Source organism: Triplophysa rosa, linkage group LG16, assembly GCF_024868665.1.
Source record: "Triplophysa rosa linkage group LG16, Trosa_1v2, whole genome shotgun sequence".
Classification (NCBI taxonomy): Eukaryota; Metazoa; Chordata; class Actinopteri; order Cypriniformes; family Nemacheilidae; genus Triplophysa; species Triplophysa rosa.
The window spans coordinates 3,848,157-3,870,141 of record NC_079905.1 but is presented as its reverse complement, the minus strand read 5'-3'; the positions used below and the strand labels follow the sequence as shown (position 1 = coordinate 3,870,141).

General features: G+C 38.9%; 2 protein-coding genes across 4 annotated transcripts in view; one reads left to right on the top strand and one right to left on the bottom strand.

Moving 5' to 3' along the window:
- col11a2 (collagen, type XI, alpha 2) overlaps positions 1–18,787 on the top strand; it is a 32,102-nt gene extending 13,315 nt beyond the window's left edge. For 2 of the 3 annotated variants that reach the window (XM_057355380.1, XM_057355378.1), the window contains 59 exons: positions 462–590; positions 1,782–2,003; positions 3,295–3,348; positions 3,602–3,643; positions 3,743–3,805; positions 3,975–4,049; positions 4,240–4,326; positions 4,442–4,498; positions 4,588–4,641; positions 4,776–4,829; positions 5,195–5,248; positions 5,361–5,414; positions 5,657–5,710; positions 5,831–5,875; positions 6,007–6,060; positions 6,186–6,230; positions 6,337–6,390; positions 6,471–6,515; positions 6,718–6,771; positions 6,882–6,926; positions 7,194–7,247; positions 7,348–7,392; positions 7,498–7,551; positions 7,712–7,819; positions 8,011–8,064; positions 8,169–8,222; positions 8,514–8,558; positions 9,151–9,204; positions 9,308–9,352; positions 9,442–9,495; positions 9,582–9,635; positions 9,730–9,783; positions 9,908–10,105; positions 10,214–10,267; positions 10,369–10,476; positions 10,559–10,666; positions 10,756–10,809; positions 10,907–10,960; positions 11,082–11,189; positions 11,279–11,332; positions 11,469–11,522; positions 11,652–11,705; positions 11,808–11,861; positions 12,012–12,119; positions 12,202–12,255; positions 12,373–12,426; positions 12,515–12,568; positions 12,752–12,805; positions 12,903–13,010; positions 13,147–13,200; positions 13,338–13,499; positions 13,641–13,694; positions 13,869–13,904; positions 14,062–14,115; positions 14,240–14,519; positions 14,609–14,721; positions 14,809–14,877; positions 15,032–15,268; positions 16,976–18,787. In XM_057355380.1, coding sequence (XP_057211363.1) covers positions 462–590; positions 1,782–2,003; positions 3,295–3,348; positions 3,602–3,643; positions 3,743–3,805; positions 3,975–4,049; positions 4,240–4,326; positions 4,442–4,498; positions 4,588–4,641; positions 4,776–4,829; positions 5,195–5,248; positions 5,361–5,414; positions 5,657–5,710; positions 5,831–5,875; positions 6,007–6,060; positions 6,186–6,230; positions 6,337–6,390; positions 6,471–6,515; positions 6,718–6,771; positions 6,882–6,926; positions 7,194–7,247; positions 7,348–7,392; positions 7,498–7,551; positions 7,712–7,819; positions 8,011–8,064; positions 8,169–8,222; positions 8,514–8,558; positions 9,151–9,204; positions 9,308–9,352; positions 9,442–9,495; positions 9,582–9,635; positions 9,730–9,783; positions 9,908–10,105; positions 10,214–10,267; positions 10,369–10,476; positions 10,559–10,666; positions 10,756–10,809; positions 10,907–10,960; positions 11,082–11,189; positions 11,279–11,332; positions 11,469–11,522; positions 11,652–11,705; positions 11,808–11,861; positions 12,012–12,119; positions 12,202–12,255; positions 12,373–12,426; positions 12,515–12,568; positions 12,752–12,805; positions 12,903–13,010; positions 13,147–13,200; positions 13,338–13,499; positions 13,641–13,694; positions 13,869–13,904; positions 14,062–14,115; positions 14,240–14,519; positions 14,609–14,721; positions 14,809–14,877; positions 15,032–15,268; positions 16,976–17,122 — 4,554 coding nt within the window. In that variant the 3' untranslated portion in view covers positions 17,123–18,787. The remainder of the gene's footprint in view (positions 1–461; positions 591–1,781; positions 2,004–3,294; positions 3,349–3,601; positions 3,644–3,742; positions 3,806–3,974; positions 4,050–4,239; positions 4,327–4,441; positions 4,499–4,587; positions 4,642–4,775; positions 4,830–5,194; positions 5,249–5,360; positions 5,415–5,656; positions 5,711–5,830; positions 5,876–6,006; positions 6,061–6,185; positions 6,231–6,336; positions 6,391–6,470; positions 6,516–6,717; positions 6,772–6,881; positions 6,927–7,193; positions 7,248–7,347; positions 7,393–7,497; positions 7,552–7,711; positions 7,820–8,010; positions 8,065–8,168; positions 8,223–8,513; positions 8,559–9,150; positions 9,205–9,307; positions 9,353–9,441; positions 9,496–9,581; positions 9,636–9,729; positions 9,784–9,907; positions 10,106–10,213; positions 10,268–10,368; positions 10,477–10,558; positions 10,667–10,755; positions 10,810–10,906; positions 10,961–11,081; positions 11,190–11,278; positions 11,333–11,468; positions 11,523–11,651; positions 11,706–11,807; positions 11,862–12,011; positions 12,120–12,201; positions 12,256–12,372; positions 12,427–12,514; positions 12,569–12,751; positions 12,806–12,902; positions 13,011–13,146; positions 13,201–13,337; positions 13,500–13,640; positions 13,695–13,868; positions 13,905–14,061; positions 14,116–14,239; positions 14,520–14,608; positions 14,722–14,808; positions 14,878–15,031; positions 15,269–16,975) is intronic. The other variant, XM_057355379.1, reaches the window with a different exon arrangement.
- Positions 18,788–18,856: 69 nt separating this feature from the next.
- On the bottom strand, positions 18,857–21,963 carry hsd17b8 (hydroxysteroid (17-beta) dehydrogenase 8). The gene is made up of 9 exons (XM_057355169.1): positions 21,869–21,963; positions 21,116–21,318; positions 20,858–20,974; positions 20,600–20,695; positions 20,405–20,490; positions 19,974–20,058; positions 19,797–19,839; positions 19,542–19,616; positions 18,857–19,013 (listed from the first exon to the last, which is right to left on the bottom strand). The coding sequence occupies exons 1-9, from the start codon at positions 21,912–21,914 to the stop codon at positions 18,994–18,996; spliced, it is 771 nt and encodes a 256-aa protein (XP_057211152.1). The 5' UTR covers positions 21,915–21,963; the 3' UTR covers positions 18,857–18,993.
- Between the last annotated feature and the right edge of the window lie 22 nt (positions 21,964–21,985).

The window sequence follows — 21,985 nt, the reverse complement described above, 5'->3', positions numbered from 1 at the left end:
GATGCAGACTCTGTCATCATGACCTCTCATGTATTTGTCCAAAATTATGGGCAAAAAAGTTGTTTGCTATTTGTGGCTGTTGTGTTTCAATAGTCATTCCATTGGCACCAATATCAACAACTGCAAAGTCAAGTTTGGCCTCAAAATGGACCAACTGGGCGACTTGCCATGTGGCTCTTTAAACCAAATCGGTTTCAAAGTAAAATCTTACTGGGACAGTTAATCTTGGCGATTAAGATTTCTTTATGTAAAAGTTGATGCCAAGATTTCCGATTCCAGCTGCGAAGGTTTCCTGATTTTACTGTGATTCGAGAGCAATGGGATTTTGCTTGGAAAATCACATTGATCTCCTCTCTCTGCTTTATTCATAAGACCTGTGCTTGTTCCATACTAATCAATCTCTCCCCTTCAAATCTGCTTACCTCCTCAACCCCACCCACCTCTTGGCCTCCTCCAATCAGGATGTAGATCCTGCTTACTCAGAGGCTGACCCCACCCCCTCAGAGACTGATTATTATTACCCGATAGAAGAAGAGGCGGGCCCAGAGCCAGAGAGTGAGCTCACTGGATATGAAGAAACCAGTAACAAGGTAAACCACACCCATTAGACGAAGATCTGAATTATTCCAGAAGAAAAGTCTGATTCTTAAATTACCATAAATCGTTACACTGGAGGTGAGACCAGCCTAGGTATACTTACCTTAAAGGGATAGTTTACCCAAAAATGAACATTCTTTAATCATTTATTCACCCTCATGTCATTACAAACCTGTATGACTTTCTTCTGCAGAACACCAAAGAAGATATTTTGAAGAATGTCGGTAACCATTGGACCCCATTGACTTCCATTGCATGGACACAAAACCAGAGATTTCTCAAAATGTATTATTTTGTGTTCCACGGGTTTGAAAGACATTAGGGTGAATAAATAGGACAGAATTTTTATGTTTGGGTGAAATAATCTTTAACAACTTCGTAAAATAGCTCTGAAGCCACCTGTGGCGTGAAACAACATGAATGCAAAGCATTTATTTGATCACATTCTTTTGTGATTCTTATTTAACTTGCCTCAAGGTTTCTCCTAGTTCCTATATCAAAACGTCTTGACATAAGAACAGAAATCTTAGGAAACAAGAATCAAACTGAATGGTACGAATATGGAATGAATACCGTGCGTTCATTTCCAGACCGCTGCTTTTGAAAGTGAGATATTTTGAGGAATCAGGTAATGCCGACCAACAGGCCAGCAAACCTCATATACTACACAATCATTTTACTGTAAATGATCAAATAAGTTTGGATGGTTTCATATATAGACTTGAAGACTTGGTCAGGTTAGTACTTAAGTACAAATAACTTGTTTTAGTAGTAGTTTGGAAATGGACAATCTCAATGGACTTTAAGTGTGAAGTAAGAGGTTAAGTCAACAATACAATGGTAAGAAACGAGTACAGTAGTAAGAAGTGGTGTTGAGTGATTCTGTCCTCTCATTGAAAACATTTTTAGATTTACAACAAGATTTCAAATGAATTCATTAGAAACAGTAGAAGACAGACTGTGCGTCTCTGTGCGTGTGTGCTTCTATATTATGTGTGGATGTATATCTTTCTCATTATCTGTATTGAAACCAGGTAAGATTTATTTCTCTGTCTCTCTGCCCTTTCCATATTTCTATCTCCACTTTTTTCTATCCACATCAACAATTCCATCTTTTTCTCACATCTTCAATCACCATCCGCTCCACCTCTACCCCCACCTCTGCTTCTAATGGTACGCCCCAGGTTGACGAGCCTTTACCAGCTGAGGACCTAGACATGACCAAGACAGGTGGTGAAGGGGTGTCTCAAACGCCCGACGAGCCCTTCACTGACGAGTACATAACAAGCGACTTCGGAATGAAGGAGTATGACTATTCCTACAAGGACTACAACGAGCCCATCTCTGAAACCAAGGCGGAAGACACCTTTGGACCCGCCCTGTCTGCTGTGACAGATGAGGGTGGTGTAAGTAACCCTACGCTTTCCGGCAAATTCCCTTTCAGGCTTTGAAAAAAGCTGAAATTGAATTGGCTACAGCTTTATATGGAACACTTGCAGAAGTATTGGGAAGGTACGTGTTTAGAATAGCTCATTCCTTTTTCTGCAGAACACAAACGATTATATTTGGAAGAACATTGGCAACCAAACGTTGGCTCCTATTGACGTCAATTGTATGGACACAAAACCACATTTTTCAAAATATCTTCTTTTGTGTTTCACAGAAGAAAGAGACATATACCGGTTTTAAACGAGATGCGCGTAAACTAATGATGTTTTTTAAACTATCCTCATTGAAGCTCAACTCAAGATTCTTCTGCAAGTCTTCAGATAATGCTTTATCAGTATTGGTTGAGTCAGCATAAAAGAACATCATCTCCCTGGAAGAGACACTGCACTTGATTTCAGCTCATCTGTATGTATTTATGTACTGTGAGTGATCTGCATAGCCTATAAAACAATATGGTAGTCACTTCTGTCTTTCAGTTCAAGCATGTTAAACATTTAAGATGATGCTCTTATAAGAACAAATAAGTTGAATTTGTATAGAGTGAAGTCAGATAATGATAACAGTACTTTATGAGGAGTCCCAGTGCATTATGGGAAGTGTCATGTTCATGACCACAAAAAGGATTACAATGCAGGTGGGTGTAAAATGCTTGGCCATATTCCCTAGATCTTTAAGGTGGTTGTGCAAATTTATTTGATATATAATAAGACTCAGTATCGTCACAGTGATGGAAGAAAGAAGGTGTTGCTTCACTGGTTTGCCAAATTGACATTTCTTATTTTTAACCTAAAGTCTAATCCACAGTCTTGAACATTCATTGGAGTCATGTAACTTTAAACAGAACTGACTCTGTTTAAAATAAGAAATGCAGGTGGTTAAATACACAATTATAAATTAAATGCATGTGGTCAAATGCAGATTATTAGGAACCCTTTGAGAACGTAAAAATCTACAGTAAGTATCTTTGCAATAAAACATTGCAAAAACCACAGAAATGTCTGTTAAAGAAGTGAATAGGCCTACTTGCTAACAAACAATAACAAAGGCTGAACGATTTCTGTGGTTAAAATGTGCCATTGCAGAAGGAAGATTCTTGTCCATTCGGTGTAAAGAATCATCCCAGTGGCCAGTTTCAATCAAACCTTGACATCTAAAGATTTCTCTTCAAATATTGTTTTAAAGCTCTTTTGAACAGTTTCTTCAGGTTTTGACTGGGCTCTGTTTGGGTTACATATCTGTTTTCCTCAGGCTTCTGTTCGAGCCCTGAAGGGAGATAAGGGAGATCCTGCTCTCCTTGAACCTGTAAGCATCATTTTTTCCCCTCCAAATTATGAAAATGGTTAGCATTTGGATATACAGAACTGTAGCAAAAGAAACCACTGCATTGGTACTTCTTCCAGACCACCAGAGGGTGCTAGAATTCCGTTATTGTCTACTACTTGAACAGTTTGGTACTTTACCAAAAATACAGAAAAGAATAATAAGTTGTGTGTTGAATGAGCCTGAATACATTATTTCTCTGTTTCAATTCTGTATATTGTTATTGTCGTCACAGGGCATGCTGATTGAAGGACCACCTGGACCAGAAGGACCAGCAGTATGTGCATCACATTTCTATTGATTCCTCATACTTGTGCTTTGTATATAAATTTCAAATATACGATGTATTAAATACTGTTATTTCTTTCCGCATTAGGGTCTCCCTGGCCATTCAGGACCCAGCGGCCCTCCTGGTTCTGTTGGTGATCCTGGTGAGAGGGTGAGTATGTCTCCAGAACGTTTTAGACGGATTTCTGTGTTTATATTTTAGATTGCTGTAAAAGGCATATGTGACTTAGGCTTTAAACAGTCCTTTAGTAAGTCAACTTCATATTAAGATAAAATCCTTTTACAATGAAGCCTTCTCAGTCACACTGTTTTTTCTACAGGGTTTTAACGGTAAGGCTGGTCTACCTGGAGCCGACGGCGTCCCCGGACCCCCAGGAACTTCTCTCATGCTTCCCGTTAGTATCCCCCCATCTTCTTTATCCAGTCAAGTTTACAAGTGCACTTTTTGTTTTTTGGTGATCTTAAAAAACTGCAATGTCTGTAGATTGACCCACAAGAGGGCAACCATCTTCAAGTTTCAGAACTTTACCATTCTTTGGAAAATCACATTGAAAGCAAAAATCAACCTGTTTTCTGTTCCTGTAGTTCCGCTTTGGACAGAGTGGTGGCGACAAAGGTCCCAGCGTCTCAGCACAAGAAGCCCAAGTACAAGCCATTCTGTCTCAGGCCCGGGTAAGTAGCAGCTGTGTTATAGCAATCATTTCATTATTATTTTTTGATATCTTACATTAGGGTTGACTTACTCGAAGATGTTGATTCATAATTAATGGCTTTTTCTTCCAACTAGTTGTCTCTGAAAGGTCCATCTGGGCCAATGGGCTTCACTGGCCGTACTGGACCAGAGGTGAGAAAATCAGATAAAAACACATTTTTACTCTCAAGCTAATGTTTATTTGTTGTAATTATTGCCATTTCTGTTTCAAATCTGAATAGGGAATGTCTGGAAGTCCCGGCTTAAAGGGAGACAGCGGTGATCCTGGTCCACAGGTAAGACCTTGTGTTGAACTTAGTTTTGTTTTTACCTTTAACAACAAGAATCGTGAGATGCTCTGACAATCAGAAAGTACATGATGTCATGTTATTCAATAAATAGACTTACCATGCGTTGTTCTGTCTTCCAGGGTCCCAGAGGTCCTCATGGATTGTCTGGTCCTCCTGGCAAATCTGGTCGAAGGGTGAGTCCTGGGTGATGTTGTCTATGACTGTTATTAATGATGCTGGCTAAAGCTAAAATCCAGTTTACTTTCCTGTCCATGTAAAAAAATATGGTAGTTTACGTTCGATAGTATTTACTATGGTAAACTGTAAAACAATTTCTAGATACAATAGTGTTTTAAAACCTTACTATAGTAAACATACAAAAAAACTACAGTACATATAACTATTAACTTACTATAGTTAATAGTTTTACTATAAAATAAAATTGTATAATATATTTTATAAATATAACTACAGTATATTACAGTTTACCACAGATTACTATGCTAAATGCTCTAGTATACAACATAATTTTTTCATGTGTGTGGAAATTTTCAAACAGGGTCGTGCTGGTGCTGATGGAGCCAGAGGGATGCCAGGAGAGTCTGGAGTCAAGGTACGTGTTTTAAGCATCTGCATTCACTGCTTTTTTGGCATCAGTCGATCTGGAGTGTTTTAAATATGCATCAATCATTTACAAGTTCTTGTATGTCTGTCTTTTACATTAGGGTGACCGTGGCTTTGACGGCCTTCCCGGTTTGCCTGGTGACAAGGGCTATCGTGTAAGTGCTTCATTGTTGTTACAGGTCAACATTAGCTCTGTGCCAAAACCCTTTGAGATGCCCACCTAGACAGCATTTCAATGCATATTTTCTATGGGGTGAAATCTAAGGCATCGTTGTATACATCTTTGCTGAAAAGAGCATCCCAGAATGCATACGACGCTGCTTTATGACACCTGTCTATCTAGAAAGTAGAACAGAGCTGTCGAATGTATAATCATTTTGTTTACTGTTTTCTGTAGGGTAACACTGGAGGAATGGGACTCCCCGGACCCCCTGGAGAGGACGGAGAGAGGGTGCTTTTTGTTTTTATTTTGTGCTGTCACAGTAATGTGGCTGTAGTGAACATTAATGTAGATTCCGGTGATTGAATTTTTTGGCATCACTGACATTCCCTTTTCCTTGACAATTTTCAGGGAGACGACGGAGATGTCGGACCCAGAGGTCTTCCAGGTGAATCGGTGAGTGCCTCAGTAAACATGATTCTGACAGCCTGCTTATCTCTTTGTTTTGAATCTGTAAGACTTGGTTTGTTGTGATATCGTTGTATGTTTGTCTTTGATGGGCCGTTTCTCTCACTCTCATTCAACAGGGCCCTCGTGGTTTGCTGGGGCCTAAAGGGCCTGCTGGACTTCTTGGACCTCCTGTGAGTATTTACTGAGTTCTCAACTTGTAATTTGTATATAGTATCTATAGGAACTATATATTGGATATATTTCTGCATGAATATCCACACGTTTCTTTCCGTCATCTATGTTATCTGCTTCTCAGGGTGTTCGTGGAAATGATGGTCCACATGGTCCAAAAGGAAGCTTGGTCAGTTAATCATGCAACAATTTTTATATGTGGATAAGAAATGAAAACGGAATAAAAAAACATCTGCTCATTTGTCCCTCTATGTTCTTTGTCTTCTCGTTTTTAGGGACCACAAGGCGAGCCAGGTCCTCCAGGACAGCAGGGGGGACCAGGAACACAGGTGAACTAAACAAATTGCTAATGTTCTTGGGGACTTTTAAAGGTTTAATTATTTGATGTTAATGTATTTTTATGCAACAGGGAATGTCAGGGCCTCAGGGTGCTCTTGGGCCAGCAGGAGAGAAAGTGAGTATTTTGTTTGCAGAATTGCAGAATACAAAGCAAAAATTAAAAATGTGCATTTTCAGCTTTATACTGACATTTCAAAAGAATTTAAAAACTTTTAAAAAGCACTATTGATCCTATTCTAAATTGTCTCATTTCTAAATTGATCCCATTGTCGTTGCCTCATTGAAGTGACAATGATGTATTTCCTGCTTTCTAATAGGGACCCACAGGAAAGCCAGGTCTCCCGGGCATGCCCGGAGCTGATGGCCCTCCAGTGAGTGCAAGACCGTTTTTAAACCTGTTCCCACCCAAAACTATACAATAGTAAAAACAGTGATGTACGTGATGCTTCCTGTGGATACAGAATATTATTTTGTCTTTTAGGGTCATCCAGGAAAAGAAGGGCATTCTGGAACCAAAGGAAATCTGGTAATTCAATGGCATAGTTGAAACACTGCTTTGTTAATAATAGCATATATATTTTATAGTTAAAATAGTTTAAAGGTTGATGTTTGAAGGTTATGTTATAACCCTGACAGATAGGCTGTTGATAATTTTCAGGGTTAAAAATTATAAAAAAAAACATAATTTTCAATATGGGTTTGCATTTCATTGCCAATGCAACAGCCAATAGATAAAATCCTTTATTTTATTTACCCTGTTTTAATATGTTGGCCTTGTTTATTTATCTTTTAGGGTCCAAATGGTCCTCAAGGATCTATTGGCTATCCTGGCCCTCGGGGAATAAAGGTGAAATAATAATTGGATTCAATGCAAAAACTGGATTGATATTAACTTTACGACCATTAGACTGTCGGATAACACGCAGAACATTTTGTGACATTTGCAGGGATCTCAAGGTATCCGTGGACTTAAGGGCCATAAGGGAGAGAAGGTGAGTGGTTTTTGTTGTGTTAACAAGTAGTATAACTCATACTGATTCATCATATTTTCAGATCAAAAGGCTCGTTTTGTTATGATAACTGACATTATTTTTTAGGGAGAGGATGGTTTCCCTGGAATCAAAGGAGACTTTGGTGTCAAAGGAGAGAGGGTACGTCTTATATAAAATATTACATTAGCATGTGTTTTATCATCACTGTATGGACTCCCATGAGCTTTGGGATTCTTGCCTTTAACTCAAACACTGCACAAGAATATATGTATAAATGTTTTCATTACGTTACAGTAAGATTACATTTTTATTTGAATAGGGTGAGCTTGGAGTATCCGGCCCTAGAGGAGAGGACGGCCCTGAGGGTCCGAAGGGTCGTGTCGGCCCCCCTGGTGAGATCGGTCCTCTCGGCCTCTTGGGAGAGAAGGTGCATTTCAATATATGAAAGATGGATGCTAATTAAGTTTTAAAATATAGTCTGGATTCATGTTTTCTTATGTTACTGACAGAGATGCCCAGTACAATACCATCAAATGAATATAAAATTCTTAAAATTTAATATGATTTTCATGAAATCATTCCGTGCATATGAAGAAATATTATCTTGTGTCATTTTAGGGTAAACTCGGTGTGCCTGGACTTCCCGGATATCCTGGCAGACAAGGAATCAAGGTCAAAAATAAACTCTTTTAGAAGTAAACTCCATGTGATATGCAGGCAAGTCTTTCGCCGGATTTTTTAAGCGTTTTTCATCAATGCAATACTGATGTTTTTAGGGCTCCCTTGGTTTCCCAGGATTCCCAGGTACAAATGGCGAGAAGGGAGCAAGGGTGAGATTTTTAACTGTTTACATCAATCTTACATAACAAATAGAAATTTACCTGTAAGGTAACGGTATGACTAAATAGTCTGTTTAACAGTGATACATCTATTAAATAAGGCCTTTATTTATATTAGAAAAAGGCAAGTAGTATATTTTCCCCTTCAAGTTGTCATGGGCTGAGAGTGGTCTGTAGCATCAAGCATAAGGACCTTGCCCACATGCACCTGCACATCAAATGAAATGCTTTTTGTCAGCTCATATTTTGTCAAACTTTTGTTGGTTTCTTTTTTCTTTTTAGGGTTTGATTGGAAAAACTGGTCCAAGAGGTCAGCGAGGGCCAACGGTAAGTTTTTAAAGGTTTCAAATGATCACCTCATGTCTTATTTAATTGAGTCCTGCTGTATTGTCACAAATGGTAAAAAAGCACAAGCAAATTGAAACCCTTAGATCTTCTGAGAGAGACACAGAAGTCTCTCAAATGTTTCCATCATAATTTCTTGACCTAATATTATTGAAGATTTTTATATGAACGCAGACATTTATCATCAAATTTACCAGAGTCAGATACCAGTTTTACATATACAAAAGCTCCATACTTTTAATGTATTTCATCTTGTTTAAAGTCTCATTTTTTGTTTCTGTTTTTATTTCTCCTAAGCAATTTTAGGATAAACCCCTGAAACTAAGTTGATACTGAAATTAAACGCAACTAAGATCTCCTTAAAATTATCTGAGCTACGAAAGAAAATCCTTTGGGCTACAACATTTTCCTCTGGGTGCTTGATGGAAAGATTTGACTTTTAAATCAATTTTTAAAAAGATTGGACTTTTTTGATGTAACCTGAATAACGTCTCCGTTAGATTTTATTCAAGCTTCTTACAATCAGTTCACCTTTTATATCTTTTACTTAACAAATAACATAAAATCTCTTTAGGGTCCAAGAGGGCAGAGGGGCCCTCGAGGCTCAACAGGAAAACCAGGTGCTAAGGTATGCGTAACGTCAGAAACTTAATTTTAAAATATCTTACCATCATTATTATTTTTGTGAACAATTATGAATTATAATCACTTCACTCATTTTGATGTTATAGGGTGGCTCAGGCAGTGATGGGCCTCCTGGACCACCAGGAGAGAGAGTATGTTTCTTAAAAAACAAACTTCATTTTATCAAATTATACAACCTTATATTTTGGTTCAAGCTTTATTTTAATTTACATTATTTCAGGGACTTACTGGACCTCAAGGGACAAATGGATTCCCCGGGCCAAAGGGACCTCCTGTAAGAGATAGTTTTTAAGCTTTATCCAATGCAGAAAATTTTCATTGTTATGTGTTGTTTATTGATATGTTGCTTAATTTGTGAAGGGACCTCCCGGGAAAGATGGACTGCCTGGACACCCCGGACAAAGAGGCGAAGTTGTGCGTATCTGTTTCTGTGCACGTGAGATACAATCTTCTAAGTCAATTGTACAAGATCCGTTTATATCTTGGTTTGTTTTCATTACGTTCTTAGGGTTTCCAAGGCAAGGTTGGACCTCCCGGACCACCAGGAGTTGTTGGACCACATGTGAGTTTTGAACTACAGTACCTCCATTAAAACAATCATTTTTTCCAACCATTTTTCTTACAGACCGATCAATCTGTTTTATCAGTTCATGATCTAATATTATAAATTTTAATATCTTATTTAGGGTCCTTCTGGTGAGACTGGTCCCATGGGTGAGCGTGGCCACTCAGGACCCCCAGGGCCACCCGGTGAGCAGGGTCTTTCTGGACCATCTGGTAAAGAGGGAACCAAAGGTGATCCCGGTCCCCCTGGTGGGCCCGGTAAAGACGGACCCCCTGGACTAAGAGGATTCCCAGGAGAGAGAGGATTACCAGGAACACCGGTAAGAAAACTCATCTCAAACTGCATTTTTGTAATATAAAATCCATTAATGCACATTAATAAATTGGTTATTTTGCTCAAAACTCAACTCAACATGTGTTTTTTATAGGGTGGCGGGGGACTGAAAGGAAATGAAGGCCCTGCAGGACCACCTGGAACCGCTGTATGTCCGTCACAGCGTATTTAGGGTTCACCTGTAGCATTTGTGAGGAATTATCATATGTAAATCTATTAGTCTGTAACCCAAATGTAATTTCTATGCAGGGATCTCCTGGTGAAAGAGGACCTGCTGGTACTGCCGGCCCTGTCGGCCCACCCGGGCGCCCTGGACCTCAAGGTCCCCCTGGATCTTCAGGAGAGAAGGGAGTGCCGGTTCGTATCAAGTCCTCGATTTTGTGTCTATTAGAGAGATGTATATCATACATCTGTCACAGAAGAGGATCTAATTTTTCAGGGTGAGAAAGGTCCAATTGGTCCAGCTGGCCGTGATGGCATCCAAGGTCCGGTTGGTCTTCCAGGCCCTGCTGGAACTCCAGGTGTCGCTGGAGAGGATGGAGACAAGGTCAGTTATCTCTGTGTATCGTAAAGTAAGATCATTCCAATCATATGCATGTTACTTTAGATATAAAATCTGTATTATCTGGTTTATAGGGTGAAGTTGGGGAACCAGGACAAAAGGGAGGTAAAGGATCCAAGGGAGAACATGTAAGTGAATTATATGCTTGGCATTTGAGAGTCACAAGGCTTGTTCCAGTTTATGAACACAATATCAATCTATAATCAATCGTTTGTGTATTTACAGGGTCCTCCTGGTCCACCTGGGCCAATGGGTCCTGTTGGACAGCCTGGTGCACATGTAAGTGTGGAAGAAATCGTGCATAGTATTTTTAGACAATTGTTAATATGGTCAAACATGTCTTGGCTTGGATTTAAACTGTCATGATCAGCACAATTTTAAAAACTCTATCTCGACTCAGGGTGCTGATGGTGAGACAGGTGCCAGAGGTCAACAAGGGCCATTTGGTGCTAAAGGAGATGAAGGAACCAGAGGATTTCCTGGACCTCCCGGTCCCATTGGACTGCAGGTACTGAATAAAAATATATATTTTTCAGTCTTATCAATGACTCGCTACATACGTCATACTTTAGTTTCTGACTTGATTCATGTTTTAAGGGGTTGCCTGGACCAGCAGGTGAAAAGGGAGAGACAGGAGATGTTGGGCCATTGGTGAGTCAAATGCTTTTCATGATTTTGTTACCCAAAGGTATGTAGAAAGATTTTGAATTACCTTGAGTCTATGACATCTCTATGAAGTGTATATAAAATTCCCTGCTAATGTGTGTTTTCTTGGTTATGTTTTTAGGGCCCTCCAGGTCCTCCAGGGCCCCGTGGTCCAGCTGGTCCTAATGGAGCTGATGTGAGTAACTTTTACTACATTTTACATTATTATTGACAGCTGTCAATCAAACAATCTTTGATCATCCCAAAGTTACCTTTACATTACGTGCATTGTTTTCTTAACATTTTTTATTTCATGTGTTACCAGGGTCCTCAAGGTCCTCCTGGAGGTTTGGGTAATCCAGGTCCCATAGGACAGAAGGTAAGTTTTGAAGATCTGAACTTGCTTCAAAGATGTCAGCAACACAATTGACAAGATGCAATTTTTATTGTTGGCTCATTCTCTTTTTATTTGTAACAACAGGGTGAGCCTGGTGAATCTGGGCCACCTGGTGTTGGTGGAGAGCCAGGAAAACTGGTGAGAATTGCTTTAACTACTAGCTGACCGACATGCCAACCTATGTTTTTTGCCAAATGGATGACATAATGCAATATGTATGATAAACGCAAATGTACACATACTGTATGCATTTAACATTTTGTATTTTACATCAAATTCACTTGACAGGGTCCGAGAGGAGAGCGTGGTGAGAAGGGAGAGGCCGGTCAGCCCGGCACACCTGGTCCTGCTGGTGGAAAGGGACCTACTGGAGATGATGGACCTAAAGGAAACCCTGTATGTATGAATCAAAATACAGCTCAGAAACAAGAATGTGTCTCTCTGTTACTCTTCAGCACCTGATATTTGTCTTTTTAAGGGTCCTGTTGGTTTCCCCGGTGATCCTGGCCCACCTGGTGAAGTCGGACCAAGAGTGAGTAAAAATCATCTTTCACTTAGAAATAAGCCATGTTACAAATGTGAAATAGGTTGTAAATTATATTGACTTAAAACAAATCAGGAAGTGAAAGATTTATGAACTCTCTCTCAGGGCCAAGATGGAGCAAAGGGAGATCGTGGAGAGGACGGTGAACAAGGAGAAGCTGTGAGTGATCTACCTCCTGCTTCAAACGTCATTGTATAGGTGTTAGGGTCAACATATTTTATTCACAATGGGCTTTATATGGATTTAGGGGTCTCCTGGACCAACTGGTGAGAACGGACCACCTGGACCTCCAGGAAAGAGAGTAAGATCACCATGACAACAGTCTCTTTTAAATGCCACATGTGATTGTGCATCTGTGTGTGGATGTAAAATATCTGAAAGAATAGTTTGTAACATCACATTTACATATTTTATATTATACAAGATCCTACTGAAAAAAGCACATTTCTGAATTGTAAATGATATTATGATATGATGCATTTAGGGTCCCCTAGGAACAAGAGGACCAGAAGGCCGTCAGGGAGAGAAGGGAAGCAAGGTAAGACTATCATTGAGAGAGAGTATGACTGAAAGAAATCGACAGCTTCTTCATATTTATTTTGCTTTTATAATACATCCTTTTTTCATGTTAATAGGGAGATTCAGGTGCAGTTGGCCCTCCAGGAAAAACTGGCCCTGTGGGGCTACAAGGTCAACCAGGAAAACCAGGAACTGACGGTCTCAGAGGGTTACCCGGATCAGTCGTAAGACGATCATTTTCCATTTGAGATCATAATATTTTCTTCATTTATTTGACAAAAGCTCGTGGCACTTAAGACATTGTTACCACATATAGACACTGGAACTATTGGTTATTGAAATTGCTTTTTTGTATTACAGGGTGAACAAGGTTCTCCAGGTGCTGCTGGCCCGATGGGACCTCCTGGACCACTGGTAAGACCTTCTGAGTATTCAGTTATTATATTCCATAATTACTGATGTTTAAAGTCCTTACACTAAGAAGTAAATTGTATTTTATCACAAACAAAACTCAAAAAATGTGCTTACTCAAGTTGCTTATTTTTCCACAGGGTCCTCCAGGTTTACCTGGTCTCCGTGGTGACCCCGGTGCTAAAGGTGAAAAAGGACATCCAGGTATGCTTGGTCTGATCGGGCCTCCCGGTGAACAAGGAGAGAAGGGTGACAGAGGGATGCCAGGACCTCAGGGATCACACGGATCCAAGGGTGAAACGGTGAGTGATGTCTGATTCTCCATACTGCATTTATCAAAATCTAGACAAATTTTACATGCAAAAATAACTTCACGCTATCAGATATGTACTTGATGTAAGCATACTGTATGTTTTTAAAAAATTGTATGTGATGTGTTGTAGGGTATGACGGGTGCAACTGGACCTATTGGTCCTGGAGGTCCAGCTGGTGTGCCTGTAAGTATTGTTTTAATGCAATCGATTCCGTAAAACTTGTAATAAATTTGAAGATACATCATAGCACTGACACGTTTTCATTTATGATGCTAAAACTTCTCTAAAATCATGGCCTGTCTCGAATACAGAAATAGCCAAATGCATTTTGATAAACTGACGTGATGTTTCTCACAGGGTCCGAGGGGTGTCAAAGGACCTAAAGGTGCCACTGTGAGTAATTCAAATCTCTAGAAATGTGATTAGTGCTATTAGTTGAATTTATCATAAAACAATGTAATATGTTTATCAAAGTTGGGAAAATATATGTATGGGTAAACACAACGCATGCATAGATTGTTTTAACGCTAAATGTTTGGCTGTGGTACAGGGTGGAGCTGGTCCTAAGGGAGAGAAAGGTGTCCAAGGACCAGCAGGACAACCTGTGAGTATAATCATCCAAATGCAAAATGTTAAACTTTGCTGAGATATGCTTTAAAGTCTCTCCTTGGCTCCTCATCAATTCCCAGAGTTCCTGTTTTCAGCTATAATGCACTCTTTTTCTTCAGGGTCCCCCTGGTGATGTCATCCAGCCGTTACCCATTCATATCCCACAGAAATCCAAGCGTTCCATCGACGCCAGTAAGGTGCTGTTTGAGACTGACGCTGAAGCCGCCGACACCGCTGGCACAGAGTTCCTGACCGGTAATGAAGGTATGGAGGAGATCTTCGGCTCGCTCAACTACCTGCGGCAGGAGATCGACAGCTTGCGATTCCCACTGGGAACACACGAAAGCCCGGCCCGCACCTGCCAGGACCTCCACCTCAGCCAACCGGAACTGAAAGATGGTATGATTGATGTTCAATGTGTGATTGACACATTCAGTGACCAATCCAGAAGGAGTCGGCATTGTTATTGTTTTTATTTTTGTATTCAGGCGAGTATTGGATTGATCCAAACCAGGGCTGTGCTCGTGACTCTTTCAAAGTTTTCTGCAACTTCACAGCGGACGTAGAGACGTGCTTGTATCCCAGCAAAACAGTAGAGAATGTAAGTAGTACACTGCTCGTGTTTGTAGTTTGCAGATGATAATAACTTGAAACCAAGGCGTTTAACGTGTTGGCAATTCTCTCACAGGTAAAGATGAACTCTTGGTCAAAGGAGAAGCCTGGATCCTGGTACAGTCAGTTTGCTAAAGGAAACAAGGTGGGTTTATCAGCTGAAAAGCTCTGTAAAATGACATCTTAGTCAATTAATAATGACAAAAATGACATTTATCACAGTTAGAACAAAAAAGACTAGACATATATAAGATTATAGTATTGTGTTCCCAATGATTTATTCATTCTTTGTGTTTTAGTTTACATACGTAGACTTGAGTGGAGAACCTGTGGGTGTCGTCCAGTTGGGATTCTTGCGGTTGCTTAGCGTCCAGGCCCGTCAGAGCCTTACCTACCACTGCCATCGTTCAGTGGCCTGGGCAGACCGCAACGCCGACAACGGCTACCAGAGGGCGCTTCACTTCCAGGGTGCCAATGATGAGGAGCTGAGCTATGAGAGCAGTCCCTACATCAAAGCCCTCATCGACGGATGCTCTGTAAGTTCTCATTGCGAACAAAATAAATGAACAAAAAACATTCAATAACAGGGTTCAACTTTAAGTCCCATATCCACTCAAAAAGGTTTTATTGTTGTAAAGAAGAAAAGTCTCAGTCTGGTGAACATTATTTTATATAATATTATAATTATGTTTTGAGGATTAAAACCCTACCAGGTATTCAAATGTTTGCAGTATATTATGTTGCTTGAATAAAATAAATAGTTCCAATTAGTGCTGTCAATCAATTGAAAAAATTAATCACGATTAATCGCACATAACAGTCGTGTTTTTAGATATACTTTTACATTCTAATAAATTCACATTTAATCTCCAAATTAATGTAGAAACAGCAGATTTCTTTAACAGCATCATTTTATGAATGAAAGGCAACATTCTGATAATAGTACTGCAACTGATGTCTCCATTAAACTTTTTTATTATTATTTTAACATTAATTATTGCCATTTAACATTGAAGTACAGTATAACTGAGAGCTCTCAAGTTTAAACACTTTTAAATTCTAAATTAAATACAGAATTAAAACTACAAAACACATTGATTTCCTCTTTTCTTTGGTTCATTGATTAACATTAATGCCCTTTAAGAGCTGCCGCTCTACGCCGATCTGACGCCCTTTCCCATTTTCACAACTCTTTGCATTCATTTAGGATTTTATTTAACACGTTGAGATCTGTGCTTTTGAAAATGCTAGACAAAACGGCCTTTCTGTCATAATCTTGTGCGGTTTTGTACTCTGTCATACTCTGATGTGATTGGTCAGATGGTCTAGTCTGCTGTGATTGGTCTACCGCAAACAAGGCTCACGAGCTACAGTGTTTCGTAGCGGGGACTATATGTAGTGGCGTAAATCCGCGGCGGTTCTGAATCGGACTAGGGACGACTCGTTTGCGTGAGTCGTTTCAGAGTCGACTCCCTTTTTTCCAAGCCAGTAACATTGTTATTCATTCACCTTTGGCTTTACATCTTGGCAGACTGCTTACATTCACACACGGCAACATTATACACTGCATGAAATGTAATTTACATGATCTTGTAATATGTCCTCTCTAATACTGATGTGCTGTCTGACAGAGATTAGCCCGTGACTGTATTCACCAGACCGGACTGGTGTCGCGTTGCGTTGTGCCACGTCCCACAGCTAGAAACTGTCTATCTATACTGAACGCGTTATATAATGATTATATAATGTAACGCTAGACAAAGAATGACCAAATAAACGGATGCCGCGTTAATTGGGTTAAATATTTTAACACGTTAATCTGAAAAAAATTAAACGCATTCGTTAAAGCTTTAACGTTTACAGCTCTAGTTCCAATATATAATATTTATAATAAAAAATAACAACAACAGCAATAATAATAATATACAATTTAATATTAGACTAAATTAATTTACTAAAATATTTTATATTATTATATAGACATTATAATATTTAATAATAAAAATATTTAACCATACAATTGCAACAAAAATAGTCATAATAAAAAATAATTATATATATTATACTAAATGAATGTACTATAATGTTTGATATTATTTTATTATATTGTAATATATTGTAATATTTTTATTCATGTATTATTTATAATATGTATTAGTAATGATATTTAATCATAATTTATTCCTGTGATATTTTTTCCTTCTTTTACAACATTATGATTCTTTTACTCTCTTCCTCTGCAGTATCGTAAGGGTTACGACAGGACAGTACTGGAGGTCAACACTCCTCAGGTGGAACAACTTCCTCTGCTGGACATCAAGATCTCAGACTTTGGGGAGAACAATCAGAAATTTGGTTTTGAAGTAGGACCTGTCTGTTTCCTGGGATAAACACACACACACACACACACTAATGGAAAGAGAATTACAATCACAGACACAGACACACATACACACATATAGTGCTGCCAACACTAATAAAGACATTTGAAGTTAGGTTTAAGAAGTGGGAACACGTACGTAAACACACACAAACACAATGTTGTGAAACAAAGTTGCACACAACTACATGCCCAGGGAAAAACACTCCCAGCCGTGGTCAACAGAGGAGAAGAGAGCCCTGCCGAAAGGTTCTCAAGGGACAAGAGAGAAGATATCGATGAACATGAAGGTGTTTTCTGACCTGTCCAGATACTGCTGGGATCCACCGGAAGATCCTCACGTCTCAGCCCCCTCTCACATCCATCTCCCCTCCTCACTGCTTCTCTTCTGACGTTTTCCACTCCTCTTCCTACCTCCAAACGTGAGCGTTACTTTTATAGTCCTGTGCAAAGCTCCGCTCCCCATTTTCACATAGAATATAACAACAATTCAAACTGAGGAATTCAAGCTATGCGAGGAAAATTTCAATCATGAGGTGAAACAAAGCCATTTTTATATAAATTGTCATTAAATTAAAGTCAAAGCCATTATTAGTGTTAAATTGTATTGTTGTACATTTATTATGGAATGATGAAACCTGTCAGAATTTGCAATTTGTGCCGTAAAACTCACTGCCAAGTGCCAACTTACCAGTCGAGTATTTCTGGTGAAAGACGTAAAGCTGGTTATTGTTTTACAACAGAGCTCTTTATAGCTTCAGCCTCATAACAATGAGGCACATGTAGATATATTCCTGTCTGTCTGACAATCCAGTTTTCCTTTTTATAAACTTTTTACATAGACAGTGTTCAGGCTGGAGTTGAAGTGCATTAGATCCATTTGTACAGAAATCATTTTATTGTATTTATTTTGTGAAACAACTAGGTGCTCAGAACGACCAAAACTTGCAGTACAGAGTAATGTGGTATATCATTGTAATTATTTCCTGTAGTTTTTGTCATCAATCTATTAAATATGTCAATTAAAACCCCAGACAGCATATCTGCCTTCTCTGTATGATATACACGTTGATTATTTCAATGCATCTGAGTTGCAGCGTGAGGCTCAGGTGATGCTGGTGCAGGTGGAGACGACTCGAGATTCAGACAGCAGTGGTGAAGGGACAGAAAGTGAGAGGGTGCGAACCTGATGCTGGGTGGGAAATATGATTGGTTTTATGTATATTTTTTGTTTCTTTTTTAAAACACGAGGGGAATGAAAAGCTATAAAAAATTATTTGTGAATTAAAAGTTGTTTGTGTGGTTTTCTCGCAAAGACAATACAGACGGGATTGTTTTGGTCTGTGCAAGACAAACGTCTGGCTTTATAAACTATGGTGCTAAAAACTTGTTTTAAAATCTCTTCTGTAATATATAATCTATTTAAAGAGCTGTTTGACTCCTTTGTTGTCATTTTCCACTTTCCTGTTAATATTATGTCACACTTGGAGCTTTTACTAATATTTGATATTTTATTAACTCTCTTGAACCCACAACAGTTGTCTTCTGTCTCCGTGAACCCATGAGATTCATACAGCAAGTTTCCCTCAAAAATCTAAAACTATTCCTGAAAGGTCCTGTTTGTTTGGGTTTTGTACTGTTGTTTTGGTCCAAATATTTACATTAAACCACACATCAACGCATTTCCTTCTGTGTCAACAATTGTTTTTGCAGTGCAGTAAAACAATAAACATCCACACTTAAGTTATATAAATATATCATAGATTTATTTTCAAATATCATTTGTTGCATTTTATACAATGTGTATACAGTAATTAAAAAATAAACTTTTCAAGGACAATTATTAGACAGGTGTAAAGGCACCATGATGGAAAATTGCGTTCAGCCAATGAAAAGTCCACCTGCACCAATATGAGAAAAAGTTAATGTTAAAGGGATACTTCACACAAAAATGAAAATTCTGTCATCATTTACTTTGTTTCTGTACAGAGAAAGATATTTGGAAGAATGCTTATAACTAGACAGATTTTGCCCCCCATTGACTCCCATAGTAGGAGAAAATATAGTCAAAAGTGCCCCAGAATGGTTTGCTGTCCTACATTCTTCAAAATGTCGTCTTCTGTGTTCAACAGAACCAAAAAAATGATAAAGTAATTTTTCCTACTATGGGAATCAATGGGGGGAATCTGTCTGGTTATAAGCATTCTTCTAAATATCTTTCTCTGTGTTCATCAGAACAAAGAAATGCACACAGATTTGGCACAACTCGAAGGTGAGTAAATGATAACAGAATTTTCATTTTTGGGTGAAGTATCCCTTTAAGTTAAAAGAAAACATGAGCACAGCACAATTCTAAATGACATCACACACATTTTCTATAAATTGTTTTATTATTTTGCAAAGGATCAGCAAGAAACCAAACGTCTTACCAGCAACTTCAATGCTGATTCCTGTTATATAGCGACTGTCATCAGAGGCCAAAAATGCACATGCATCAGCTACTTCTGCAAGACAATATTATTACAACGTCTCAACGTGAATAATTCACAACGCATTTATATTGTTATTATTTATTACAGACATTTTTAATATTTAACTTTAATTGGTATAAATCAAATTAAGTATTAGGAGACTGTTTGGCGAGGTACACGCTACTACAGTATGTTTTTATACTAAAATATTACCTGCAGGCTCTCCCATCCTACCCACTGGAATAATGGATGTGATCTGCACAAAATAACCAAAAAATAATGCTAACACCCAATTTAATCCAAATAAACTGGAAATCACTATCAAGAAAGATGACTTACAAATTGGAGAACTTCAGATATAAATACACGATCTATAATAAAGCAATTTACCTTACTGATCACTTTTTCTGGTACTTTATCTGTCATAGGTGTAGTGATGAACCCTGGGAGGACGCAGTTGCAGCGAATACCAAATCTAAAAGAATAAAACCGACAGAATTATAACTCAACTCAAAGGGGTGTTTTAACAAATATGCCTTACAAAAAAACATTACCAATGAACATTTGAGACAAAACAATGGCACCAATATATTGTCAAATATAACAACTCAAACATGCACTTTAGTCCAGGACTAAATTAAGCCCTGCATAGGAAACAGCCATCTAGTCGTTATCAGTGTTGAAAACAATTGCCATCATTTTTACAGCCTGTTACTAAGATGTACTAAAGAGCAAAACCATACAGTACATACCAGAGAAAAGCATTTATACAGCCACACCATTGTATTTTCTAATAATGTCCGAGTAAAATGGTCACCTACTTGCTCAGCTCTTTGGCCGCTGTCCTTGTGAGACCTTCAACCCCTGCCTTAGAAGCTGAATAGTTTATCTGTCCAATATTCCCAACCTAAAGCCAATCACAGACATTTAGAAATCACCATGCGATAAATGTTTTAAAATCAATACTATTGTATTGATTTCAGATCATTTCATCTTAAAAATAAGTGACTGATGACCTTGCCAACTATACTGCCCACAGTGATGATGGAGCCCTTCTGAGCGCCTGCAGAAACCAGAGCTTTGGAAACTGCCTGAGTCACAAGAAAAGTTCCCTGAGAAGAGACGAGAGATGTGCTATTACAGTACTTTGATGAGCAACTGGACTTATGGTTTTCACCAGACAGACCAGAAAACAGTTGAAAAGTTAGAACACCACAGAATAATATCAGCACTCAGCATCGCTCCACATTTGGTTACACGCTGGTCAGTTTCACCTTCAAATTAACACCAATGACTTTGTCAAAATCCTCTTCTTCCATCTTGAGCAGAAACTCATCTTGAGTGATACCAGCAGCGTTCACGCACACCGAGGGCGGCTGGAAATAACGCCCCTGCAAGAGAACAAAAATAAACCATTTCAAAACGCCCTGTAATGATATAAATATTGTTTATATCTGCTCTATTTGACCAGAAATACCCCCCACGTTATAACCTTGAACAGTGAGAATAGCTCAGAAACATGTCTGTCATACCTGAATACTTGACACTAAGGTCTCCACACTGTCTTTTGATGACACGTCCACCCCCACGGCCATGTGCTCCTGTCCTTTGTGGTCACGTGACAGGAGTTCCAGCGTCTGACTAGCTGATTCCTCATTGCGGTCAGCCACAACTACAGAAGCACCTTCAGTGGCAAATCTCTGACACACTGCCCTACCGATGCCACTTCCGCCTCCTGACACGTAACAGGACAGAACACGTGTTTGTGTTTTACTAAATATCTTACACATTTACAATCATTTACTACGCCACAAAAATGCATGCATGTTACAATGCAAATCAATGTTGATTCTTATTTCTTGATGTTTCATTGGCTCGCATTTACCAGATATCATCCCGCCAACAGAAGCTAACCAGTAGAGACCCACAGAGAACATTATAGTTTACATTAAAACCAATACTAATCCCATTATAACCATATATTTACAGTGTGTTACAATGCAAACCGAGGTTGCATTCTATAACGTTTGAGAATAAAAATGACAAATGAAGCTACTTCAAATGTTCATTATGCACAACATCACGCAGTGATATATTAAGATAGCGCGGTTTAAAATCTAAAAGTGACCTGCGCATTTTTTCCCTCTGACTTTTGTGCATGTGCAGTTTTAATCGTGTTGTATAAGACATGAAAGTAGCTCTACGACAAATGGTTCTATCTTTAAAATGTAAGTATAGTACATTCTACATATATAATCATTATGACGAGTTTTAGAAGGACTCACCGGTCACTAATGTCAACCTCGATATGAGACGAGAGGGCGCCGCCATGACGGTCAGTGTACCGTCAGTGTAGTACCAACAGTGCCCACTAGATGGAACCAGAAGACCAATAATAATTG